The sequence below is a fragment of the Vulpes lagopus genome, chromosome 1, assembly GCF_018345385.1.
Source record: "Vulpes lagopus strain Blue_001 chromosome 1, ASM1834538v1, whole genome shotgun sequence".
Classification (NCBI taxonomy): domain Eukaryota; kingdom Metazoa; phylum Chordata; class Mammalia; order Carnivora; family Canidae; genus Vulpes; species Vulpes lagopus.
Genome location: NC_054824.1, coordinates 97,397,572 through 97,410,706, shown reverse-complemented (window position 1 = coordinate 97,410,706; position 13,135 = coordinate 97,397,572). Strand labels below are relative to the sequence as shown.

Here is a 13,135-nt window from a genome sequence, read left to right as displayed (position 1 = left end):
AGGGATCCCTCGCCTCTTTTTTTTAAAAAAAGTTTACAGGATCAATGAACATCTTTCCAAGTCCAAAAAATATTTCTGCAACTTTATTTTTAGTGCACTAGCTTAGGTATGCAGATTTCTTCTTAGATTATAATTACACATAAAAATAATGTAAGGGATAAATGAAGTAACTTTAGTCAATTTAGATCTACTGAGGAGGGCACTTGATGGGATGGGCACTGGGTGTTATTTGTTGGCAAACTGAATTTAAATTTAAAAATGTAAAAAAAATTTATTTATTTTTACGATTTATTTATGATAGACATAGAGAGAGGTAGAGACACAGGAGGCGGGAGAAACAGGCTCCATGCCAGGAGCCCAACACGGGACTCGATCCAGGGACTCCAGGATCGCGCCCTGGGCCAAAGGCAGGCGCCAAACCACTGAGCCACCCAGGGATCCCCTAGAAATGTAAAAAAAAAATTAGGTCTAATCCAAACAACTTTGATTTTAAACATTGAGGAAAAGCATATATATTTTCCCTAACTGAATTAAATCATTGTTCTCAACATTATACTTCATATAAACTACTCAGAGATAAGGGATTAATTTATTTCCTTGTAAAACATAACAGTGTTATGAGAAGATATATCTAGAAATTCTCTGGTTATTTTGACACATGTAACTTCTTATGATGTTGACTTTCATAGACATTTCAGGAATGGTTATTTAAAAATATAAGTCTTAATTTATTTTCCAGAGTTTTGAAAAGAAATACAAATATCCTGAATCACTAAACATATTATCCAGCGTTGGATGTGCGCTGTCCATTACTGGTCTGGCTCTCACAATTGTATTTCAGATTGTCACCAGGTAAGAAGGGAAGTAAGCTCTTCTTATGAGAGAAATTGCTCTCCTGATATTATTTCCTTTGCACATATTCTCATCAGAATACAGTTCTTGGAATTAAAAGGGAAATCAGAGTTAGTTCAACAAATTCATTTTATAGAAGAGGATACTCAGTTCTGGAGAAGCTAGGAAATACATACAAATAACTATATAATTAAAATTGTGGTAAGTGCCTTGCAGAAAAATTGTATACCGTGTAATTACAAGCTTGTCATATAAAACTAGTATGGTCCCATTGCTCATTAATGCTATAGTTTCCCTTGTGTTGAACAGAACCATATCTACCAATTTGCATTTGTAAAAGAACAAAACATTGCTAAACAGCAAGTTTTTGAAAATTAAACTAGTTTAAAATACATATTAAGTTTTCAAGTGGTGAAAGTTCCTAAAAGTTTTAGAATTCTATAGTTAAAAAAATCTAATTTAAAAAAATTAAGTATAAACATACATTTCTTTCCACCTTGACCTCCTCACTAAAGGTCCAATTTTGTATAGCACTTGTGTTTTTTTATATGCTATATTTTTAATAATCTGTAAATATAAGCTTGTTATTCATTAGTTTACTTGTGTGCTGTTTTCCCCATCACCATGAAAATTGATGAGGACAGTGACCTTCTCTGATTTTGTTGTTGTTGTTGTTGTTATTGTTTGTTTTGATCACTGTATCCCCAGGACTGAGCACAGTACCTGGCCCATAGTAGAAGGATACCTGTGGAGTAAGTGAGTTTATTGTACATTCCTACCTGGTTCTCCTCTCTTAAACTCAAGTAGTCTCAAGATGAACTCATCTTTTCTTCAGAATTGTTCCTGCCTACTAAATTCCCTCATAAATGTTTTTTTCAGATGTACAAATTCAGAATTTTTTATTTTAAAGACATTGCTGTTTAAAAATCCTTCCTGGAGTTTTAAAAAATTTAAAAATAAAAAAAATTATTTAAAAAGTGAAAAGCCACATAATAGTTGAGAGAACACTGAACAATCATATACCCTTCACCTAGATTCATTAATTTTTAATATTTTGCTTTATATTTTTTTCTATTTTTTGCTCTGAAATTTTCAAAGTTGTAGGCATCATGACTGTCATGTCTCAGTTGTTCAAGTATTCCCTGAGAACAGGGACATTCTCCTCTGTGGTATAATACCATCATCCTCACTCAGGAAATTCAACTCAAGCAGTTTACTATTAATATACTATTACTGTGTTAATATATAACCCATATTAAAATTTCTCTAATTGTCCCAGTAATGTTCATTATGGCTGGGTGGTTTTTTTCTCCAATTCATTCAGTTGTCATGTCTCTTTAGTCTCATTTAGCCTAAAATAATTCCTCTGCTTTTTTTGTTTGTTTGTTTTGGTCTTTTAGGACATTAAATCTTTTGAGATGTTCAGGTCAGTTATGTTGTAGAAGATAGAATATTCTACAGCTTAGGATTTGTCTGTCATATTCCATAGGATTAGATACAGAGTAAATATTTTTGATGAGAATACTAAATGATTAAGTCTTTCTCAGTGTGGTAGAGCATGAAGCATGTAGTGTCAGTTTGTCTCATTTGTCTCATTATTGATCCCTTGGTTACAGTGGTGTCTACTGGATTTCTACACCCTAAGGGCTCATGTTCTTTCCCTTTGTAAGTAACAGGTGATCTATAGGATGCTATTATGTTCCCCAAGTTTTACTCAGTGGTTTTGGTGTCCACTGATGATCCTTACTGGAATATATTACTACATTGGTGGTTGAAAATGATGATTTTCTTACCTGTTATTATTTTTACATTTAGTTACTGTATTCCTTTGTAAAGAAGTGTACTCTACACTGGAACCAAAGGGAATCGCTTCATGTTGTTTTGGTATATCCCCATCAGCACTTTCTTATTTTAGGTACAGCAAGATGACCCAGGCAAATTTTTTACTTTCTCTGCCTCATACTTAGAATGAGCCATTTTTTTCAAAGAGCCAGAATTCCTTTTGATTCTTCTTTACTTATCACTCTTCATGAGTCTCTTGCCATTCACTTAAAGTTTTTATACTGAGTGCTTAAAAACGAATACTCTTTTTTTTTTTTAATTTTTTTTTTATTATTATTTATTTATGATAGTTACAGAGAGAGAGAGAGAGAGAGAGAGAGGCAGAGACACAGGCGGAGGGAGAAGCAGGCTCCATGCAGGGAGCCCGATGTGGGATTCGATCCCGGGTCTCCAGGATCGCGCCCTGGGCCAAAGGCAGGCGCCGAACCGCTGCACCACCCAGGGATCCCAAAAACGAATACTCTTATACTGAGTTTTTATACTGAGTGCACCATGTGCAGACTGAATATAAAACTATGAATGAGACAAGTAAGCTCCATCTCTCAGGTATTTACATTCTTGGAGGAAGAGAGATGTTATACAGATATATATGGGATTAAGTATATAGTTACAAATAGTGATAAGTGCCTTGAAGGAAAATTCCATGCCATGTAATTATATGTCTGTCATATGAGAGGAAATGACTCTTATATTTGTCCTCTCATTTATTTTTTTATTTTTTAATTTTTAAAAAATATTTTATCTATTTATTCACGAGAGACAGAGGGAGAGAGAGAGGCAGAGACACAGGCAGAGGGAGAAGCAGGCTCCATGCAGGGAGACTGATGTGGGACTCGATGTGGGTCTCAAGGATCACACCTTGGGCTGAAGGCAGTGCTAAAGCGGCTGAGCCACCCAGGCTGCCCCATGTCCTTTCGTTTATATTTCTATCATAGTCACTCTTCAACAATTATTTGATCCAATGTGAATAAGTTGCAGTAGCTGCATAACTAGTTTCTTTGCCTAAAATTTCACTCCTTCCGGTTGGACTTCTTTTTTTCCATTTTCTATCAACATGTTTCTTAGCACAGTTTCACTGCCATAAATGTCACTAAAAACTCATCAGGAAGCAAAAACCAAAATTTTAAAAATGGCATTGATTTTTAAATTGGGTATCAAATAGTTTTCTTTGTTCATGGACAGGATCCCACATAATTATATATAATTTATATATAATGTGTAGAAGTTATAACAAATTATATATAATTTAAGTATAAAATATGTTATATAATATATAAATTATAAATTATATTATATATAAAAAGAAAATAATATCAATGCACAGAAGGTAGTAGAAGAGCCAGGCTATTTGAAAGTAGCCCATTCTCCCTGTATAATTTATGTTTGAAATTGGAAAAAAATCAGAAAATAACTTTATTTTTATATAAAAGGATTCCTTTGAGTACTTTTTGCAGTTCTGGTCATTAAAACTTTCAAAGACTGATTGAAATTTTGAATTATCCTGAAAATCTCAAATAAAACATCAAAAGAATGAACAGAGTTCTGTTTAAATATATGGTTTTTATACATTAAATACATGCTTTTTGTGCACCTTCCCAAAGACTGAGAAGATTCATGATAGAATGTTATAAAATCATAAAGGATATGTAATTGGCAAACAGAGTTATTCATCAGATTCTAGGACATTAAAAATGGGTACTTAAAGACATTAGAATTTTAAACACAGTAATACATTTAGGGAAATAATTATTCCAAGGAACCTCATAGTCTGAAAATTCCATAAAGGCTTAGATGGTGCTGAATAGAGATTCTATAACTTTAATTAATGTAAGACTACATGATGTAGTATACTGAGAATTGTAACATGTCATTAGAGGGAACTTAAGGATCTATCTACCTCTACCCACTAAGGAAAACAATACAGGCACAGTAAAGAGATATGAAACCTCCCATTTGAGATCAACCTTAGTTAGGGCAACCTTGAATTTTCTGCCAATCTGAAAATACACAGGTGGGCCACCAGAGAACACAGAACTGAATATCAATGCACACACACACTTTCTCTCTCTTTCTTGCACTGACTTCTAAAGACTACTGGTAAACAGTGCCAGCTTGAAGACAAAGTGAGAGGATGCTCTTCTTTTCTAGCAAAGATCTTAGGTAAAAATGAAAAGAAAAAAAAACTCAAAAGTTTTAAAGAGTACTTGGTTCTACATCCAGAAATTACATCTTCAAATGAAGGAACAGTGTCAAAGCATGTTTTATATTAAAAGGCTTATTCAGAACATCTTGACCATTTGACTGTCATCAAGTATTTCCTAATGTATGCTCCTTGGGACACTAGTCCTTGATGGAAAAAGGGTTATGAAATGTCTTACAGAAAAGACACATGTGAGGTTTTGTTGAGTTTAAGCCTTTCAAAGAGATAGTAATCAGCAGTCTGCTCAAAATATCTTTAGTAGCAGCAATAGGCTATGAAACAAATTTTAAATATTTTTACTTAATTTAAAATTGTTTATGGGAACCGTACTCTTTAAAAGTAATGTAAGCTAAATATTATACCATTTTGTTTTAAATGCATAATAGCAGTTTAAAATTATATTTGGCCTTATTGTTTTAAAATCCATACTTGATTTCTTTTAATATAAAATACTTTTTAAAATGCAAGCAACTTTTTCTCTACCTTTGAACATGGATTCATCTATGAACGTGCAATAATTTCATATTTTGAAATTTTTAAAAATCCATTTAGAGCCTTTCTATAGATAGCCTTTGTATATCCTTGCAGATCTAGAGTAGAACCTTTTATCTACTGTGGTAGAAGAAATTACCCTACAAGTTTGTGGCTTAAAACATTACTTTATTATCTCTAACAATCCTGTGTCTTGACTGGGCTTGCTGTATGAGTCTTCTATTGGTTTCTCTTAGGGTCTCCTGTGAGGCTGCAGTCAGATGGTGAGCAGAGTTGGACTCATCGGGGCTCATCTGGGATGCTGGGATAGCTGGGTCTTTCTCCCTCTCCATATAATCCCAGAGCATTCCTATGTGGTTTCTTCAGCAGGTTAGCTAGACCAGGGGGAAAGCTTATTATGATTTTTCATAAGCAGAGTGTCTTTATGGGATCCTTCTCCATAAAAAAAAGATTTGAAAACTGTTTTACAACTGTATTGGTATTAAGGTGAATATATTAATCTTATATGCTCATATTTGTTTTTTGACCTCTGAAAGTTCATTCTTGTCCCTTCCAGTTTTAAAAGGAGTTAAAACTTTGCTGGGGACTGTAAAAGTATCATTGGCAAAAGGACTACTTTATCTGCTGAGTAAGTTGGCCCTAGCTGTCAGGCCTTCTGGTGCATTTCATTAGATAGATCAAGTCACAGGCTAGCCCTGGGAGGACACTACACAGGGTATAGGTACCAGAAAGTTGCATTCAAGGCAGGGGTCCTCTCTGAAGAATAGTTGTCACTTTTGATTACAACACAATTTTTTTTATTATTATTACAACACAATTTTAAGAGGGGACATATCAAACTGCTTTCTCTAACTTACTTTCTTTTGGTATACTTGGGAAGGGAGATTTACTAGCTGGCCCACTGGGCTATGAACTGGATTTACATTGGATAATAACGTTTCTTTGTTCACTTACAATTTCACTAGAGTTTATTTTGTTTAATTATATTTAATATGTTTTCAGGAACGTCAGAAAAACTTCAGTAACCTGGGTATTGGTCAGTCTTTGCATCTCAATGTTGATTTTTAACCTCCTCTTTGTGTTTGGAATCGAAAACTCCAATAAGAACTTAAAAAATGATAATAACACCATTCAGACGGACCCTGATCATAATGAAATGCTCACGCAAGATATTTATGACGTCCGGAATCCCACATGCACTGTGGTTGCTGCCTTGCTGCACTATTTCCTTTTGGTGACATTTACCTGGACTGGACTGAGTGCTGCACAGCTCTATTTCCTTCTCATTAGGACCATGAAGCCTCTTCCTCAATATTTCATTCTGTTCATCTCTTTAATCGGATGGGGTAAGTGTTTGCCTTTTCACTTAGAAATTTAATTTTGTTGAAGTAACTTAATTTCAACAAATACCTGTTGAAGACCTGAGGGTGCAAGGCCTTAAAGGGAAATGGAAATCCAGCAATCACTGGAATGTACCTTCTGTCTGGTTGCTCACACTCCTGGGAAGGAGACAGACATGATCAGTCACAAGTCACGTCCTGAGCCAAGCTCAAGATGTTAATTTCCTTTAACATCTCTACTAGTTTAATTTGAAATTTAGACCACGTGTGACTAACTTCCTCACTACCTTAAAAGAAATGTTTTGAGAAAATCAGAGTGACTCTAAGAAAAATAATTTGAAAAATTTATTAGGTTCCAGCAAAGAATTACAGGAGTGATACCTAATTTAATATTTATTCAAGTAAAGGAGGATTTAGGTTGTTTTCCCCCTCTTTTTAAAATTTTTTTAAAATTTTATTTATTTATTCATGAGAGACACACAGAGAGAGAGAGGCAGAGACACAGGCAGAGGGAGAAGTAGGCTCCATGCAGGGAGCCCAATGGGGGACTCGATCCCGGGTCTCCAGGATCAGGCCCTGGACAGAAGGTGTCGCTAAACCGCTGAGCCACCGGGGCTGCCCTCTTTTTTAAAATTTAAATTCAATTTGCCAACATATAGTAAGTGCATCATTAGTTTCAGATGTAGTTTCCAAAAATTCATCAGGTGCATATAACACCCAGTGCTCATCACAAGAATGGAAATTGTGATAAGAGTTACAAAGAAATCAGAAATGTAGAAGATTGGTATGTAGAACCAACAATACGAGAGAGGCAAACCGTTACCAAAAAATTATGTCATCCATTGACCTATATCTGTAGATCATTTAGGACATTGTCTACAGTGGAAAGAACAATACAGTCTTGAGAAAGGTCAGAAGTATAATTCATTCATGTTCTTTTATAATTAATTCCAGTCTTGGGTAAATTATTCATTCAATGCCTCTCTTTTACCACATAGGAGTCCCGGCTGTAGTGGTGGCTATGACACTGGGAATTATTTCTTCTCAGAATGGTTCACAGTGGGAATTAAACTACCGACAAGAGGAAATGTGAGTTAATATTTTTCAAAAATGTCCATTTATTTGATAGAAGAATGTAGTTGATCAGTGATATTGAGTCCAAGTGTCACTGTACATATGCATCTCACTTTATAAGTATCATTATAAGCGGGTATTTCAAATTCTCAAAGAATGCATTATATTTTAAATACAGTGATTTGAAAGCTTCCTGTGATAAATCCTTTTGTAAGGCAAGTAATTACTTTCTAAATTTATAATTAAACTGTGTTAGATTCGTCTTCTTTTATTAGGCCTGAAAATCATAGGACATAATGTGTGTGATCCTTAGTAACCCTTTATCTTAATTTTCTTAACTAGGAAATGGGAATAACAATGATCATAATACCCACTCTGAGGTCATGGTGAGGAGTCAAGAAAGTGTGAAGACGTTTCATAACTTGAACAGCACTATCCATGCTTATGACCGGTTTTAAGTTGATAGGATTAAAATGAGTATTTTGTGATGATTTATCACATATAAAAAATGCTCCCGGAGATTATAGTGTGATTAGTTGTTACTAATGGAAATACCCGATTGTGTGCTGATTGCTTTTTCTATGAGATGGGAGAGAAGAAATCTGAGCTGAACTCTTTACATGTATTTCTGCTACTAAACAGCAACTACTCTTTAATTTATCCTCCCTTCTCCTTTTACAATCCAACCATTCTCACCCCTCTACATCCCAAAGCAACTAAAACAAAAGAAAACAGAACTATTGGAAATGTGCTAGTGCAGCCAAGGGAAGGCTGTGGTGTTAGGGTGCATACCTACTTCCAGGGCTGACTGGGCCCAAGTGTAGAATAGGAGACTATCTGCCTGGCTTGATTTTAGAAGCAAATACTCCAGGTACCATTTTTTCGGGTTTAATTAGTGTTAAAAATCTCTTAGTGAATTAAAAAAATGTAATTCCTTAATTTCAGATCAGGGGTAAGATGCAACATTCTCACAGGAGAGGCAATTCGCTTCAAATAACATCACCAATTTCCTACCCTAACCCCGGGACAGGACTAGATCTACTCCTAAAAATGCCTCCTAGAGAAAGAAGCCTACCATTTTAAATTCATTCATGCTGAGCTATAAATAATTGAGAGCAGATTCTTTCCTGAGTATGCTGGTAGATGTTAGGAAAGACACTAGGCAATGATAACAAGAGTTGGGAAGATGCCTCATCTTGGACCCATATCCCCTACCTTTGATCCTATACATGTGCATCAGGGGTCACATTTCTTTGGGATGTATGTAGAAAGAAGAGGGATTATTTTTGGTTTTCTGGAGTTATCCTCCCAGCAATTGCACCACCATATCCCATGCTCTCCCCCATGTTACTCCACTAACCCCCTTCCCTTGCTGTACTGCTATCTCTGCAAGGACCCACCTGAGGGGTAACTGCAGGGCAGGACACACTCTTCTTTAACACCCCATCCCCTGATTGTCAGTACTACCATCACATAGCCTGTTTCAGACTTTTCTGAAGGATCGAGATAACATAGGATATTATAGTGCCTGAGGGAGAAATTCTTGTTAATATATGATAAATCTGTCTTCATGGTATGTCTCATGACAAAATAACCATTAAGTTAAACATTTCATCTGAGGTCCACTTGTGATGCTCTCTAGACATCAGGTCCATAGCAGTTTGTCAGATTAGCCTCCACTGTGTGCTCTCCAGTCTTAATTCTAGAAATCCCACTCCATACCTGCAAGGGTTAGTCTGACCATAGGGTCTATCCATCTCCTAGACAGACTGTTTCTCAAATCTGGATGTCATGAGAACAAATCGAGCATGTTCCTCCTAGCACACACTTCCTGACGACCACGGGTAGCAAGCCTACTTCCCCTCCAGGTCTCCCCATTGGTATGAGATGGCCGAGGAATCTGCATACATTTCTGAGCTCACACACACACACACACACACACACACACACACACCTGTGTATAGTACAAATAGTAATCCTCAGAAATTGTTTCAAAACTCATACAGAGAAGGGTACATATCTAATTGTTTCATAATTAATAAGTCTGCCTTTATCCAATAGAGTTGTATTATTCATCTTCCTCTCTCTTTTCTTCCCCCTTTACACTCTAGGCTCCATGAATAAGAAATGTGTTCATCTTTTTCATTTAAAAGTTTTGATGAAAAACAAAACAAAACAAAACAAAATAAAATAAAATAAAATAAAAGTTTTGATGGCCACTTGCTTAGTCACCAAATAAGCTTCTAGAGATTTGAAAGTACTTCTCAGGAGGATATCATTAAATTCTCAGCCGAGTGCCTTCCTATTTCTTCAGTAAAAGAGATGACACAATAGAGAATGACAGGAGGGTTGTCCTCCAGTTGCAGAAAGGAAAGCCAGAAGTCCTGAAGAAAAACTCACTGGCTCTCACCATTTTATTTAAGGATAGACCTATTCTGTTAATGAATTATAGGCACTCTTTTATTTTTTATTTTATTACAGAGACTTGAACATTATCCCAGTTTCCTTCTAGGTCATTTAGATTAGAAATATGATTACTAGTAACTTAAATTATAACAGCTTTCCAATGCAAAACAATTTAAAAATCCTTTGACATGTACAATAATGGTCTTTTGCCTGCAGGGAAAAGCGCACGTATATTAATTGAATGCAAATATGTGCCAGGGCTTCTCACATTATTTTGTTAATATCCAAATGCCTCCTGATACCTCACTTGGGTGTCTAGTGGGACATCTAGTGGTCTTCCCTACCAAATCTGCTCTCCATGTCATCTTCCCCATCTCAGTTAATGGCAATTCCATCCTTTCAGGTACTCAAGCCAAAGAATTTGGAATCAGCCTTAATCCTTCTACATCTCACACCCAACCTAGAAATAAATCCTTTGCTTTACTTTTAAGTATGTCTAGAATCAGACTATTTCCTAACATCTCCTCTTCTGGTCCAAACCACCAGATTATTGTAACACTCCTAGCCAATTTCCTACTTTTGTGCATGTTCTATTTTCCCTGTATCTAGCAAGAGTAGCACTTTCCAAACTCAAGACAGATCATGTTAAGTTTCTCCTTTGCATCAAGAGTACATGCAATAACCTATAAAGCAGTGACATAATTTGCATCTTTTCACTAATGGCTTGTGCTTACTCTGTCTAAGCCACATTAGCTGCTTTGCTCTTCCTTCAGCTCTCAAATCAGGGCCTTTGCATTTGCTGTTCCCTCTGCCTAGAACGCCCTTCCCCCTTATCTACTTCAGATCTTTGCTCAAATATCACTTTTTCCCATAAGGTTTTTCCTGACTACTCTATTTAAATTAAAACATTCATCGCCCCCTCCACACATATATATACACATATGCATAGTAATACCTACCCTCATTACGTGCTTTGTATTTCTCTAAGCAATTGTCACCATCTGACATAATATATATTTTATTTATTTGTTACTTTTATTTATTTCTGTGCATTAAAATAAATTCACTAAAGAAGGAATTTTTATTTTTATTTTTTCATCATGATCACTGTGCTCTTTAATCCCCATAACCTATTTCACTGGCCCCTCACCCACCTTCTCTCTGGTAACCATCAATTTGTTCTCCATAGTGAAGAGTCTGTTTCTTGGTTTGTCTCTCTCTCTCTTTTTCCTTTATTCATTTGTCTCATTTCTTAAATTCCACATATGAGTGAAATCATATGGTGTTTTTTTCTGACCTACTTCACTTAGCATTATCCTCTCTAACTCCATCCATGTTGTTGCAAATGGCAAGATTTATTCTTTTTATGGCTGAATAATATTCCATTATATATATAATAATAATATAATAATAACATTCCATTATATGTATATATCACATCTTCTTTATCTATTATTTATCCAAGTGTCAATGGATACTTGGCCGGCTTCCATAGTTTGCTATTGTAAATAATGCTGCAATAAACATAAGAGTGCATGTATCCCTTTGAATTAGTGTTTTTGTACTTTTGGGGTAAATACCCAGTAGTATGATTACTGGATTGTAGGGTAGTTCTATTTTTTTGAGGGACCTCCATACTGTTTTCCACAGTAGCTGCTCTAATTTGTATTCCCACCATAATGCAGAAGGGTTCCTTTTTCTCTGCATCCTTGCCAACACTTGTTTCTTGTGTTTTTGGTTTTCACTGTTCTGATAGGTCTAAACTGATATCTCATTGTAGTTTTTGCTTTGCATTTCCCTGATGATGAGCAATGTTGAGTATCTTTTCATGTGTCTGTTGGCCATCTGGATGTCTTCTTTGGAGAAATGTCTATTCATGTTTTCTGCCCATTTTTAAATTGGATTATTTGGTTTTTGGGTTTCGAGTTATATCAGTTCATATATTTTGGAAACTAACCCTTTATTGGATGTCATTTGCAAATATCTTCTCCTACTCAGTAGGTTGCCTTTTAGTTTTATTTTAATTATTTATTCATGAGAGACATAGAGAGAGCAAAAGAGAGGCAGAGACACAGGCAGAGGGAGAAGCAGGCACCATGCAGGGAGCCCAATGCGGGACCCGATCCCAGGTCTCCAGGATCACGCCCTGGGCTTAAGGCAGGAGCTAAACCGCTGTGCCACCCAGGGATCCCTAGGTTGCCTTTTAGTTTTGTTGATTGTTTCCTTCACTGTGAAGATACTTTTAATTTTGGTATAGTCCCAATAGTCAATTTTTTCTTTTATTTTCCTTTCTTCAGGAGACATATTTAGGGAAATATGGCTATGGCCTCTCTTCAAGAATTTTTACGGTTTCAGACCTTTAAATAAGAGGTTTAAATAAGAGGTTTCAGGTCTTTAATCCATTTTGAATTTATTTTTGTGTATGGTGAAAGAAAGTGGTTCAGTTTCATTCTTTTGCAGGTAGCTGTCCAGTTTTCCCTGTACCATTTGTTAAAGATATTGTCTTTTTCCCACTGGATATCATTCCTCCTTTGTTGAAAATTAATTAGCCATATAATTATGGGTTTATTACTGGGCTTTCTCTTCTATTCCACTGCTCTATGTGTCTGTTTTTATGCCAGTACTGTACTGTTTTAATTACTACCATTTTGTGATATAACATGAAGTCAGGGATTGTGATACCTCCGGTTTTGTTTTTCCTTTTTCAAGATTGCTTTGGCTATTCAAAGTCTTTTGTGGTTGTATACAAATTTTAGGATTGTTTCAGTTCTGCGAAAAATGTTGTTGGTATTTTGATAGGGATTACATTAAATGTGTAAATTGCTTTAGGTAGCATAGACATTTTAACAATATTTGTTCTTCCAACCCATGATCATGGAATGTCTTCCCATTTCTTTCCATCATCTTAAATTTCTTTCATCAATGCTTT

General features: G+C 35.6%; 1 protein-coding gene across 1 annotated transcript in view; it reads left to right on the top strand.

The window, feature by feature from the left end:
* ADGRG7 (adhesion G protein-coupled receptor G7) overlaps positions 1-13,135 on the top strand; it is a 71,159-nt gene that overhangs the window by 44,505 nt on the left and 13,519 nt on the right. The window contains exons 11-13 of the mRNA XM_041752678.1: positions 740-852; positions 6,389-6,732; positions 7,725-7,815. Of these exons, the coding sequence (XP_041608612.1) occupies positions 740-852; positions 6,389-6,732; positions 7,725-7,815 (548 nt within the window). The remainder of the gene's footprint in view (positions 1-739; positions 853-6,388; positions 6,733-7,724; positions 7,816-13,135) is intronic.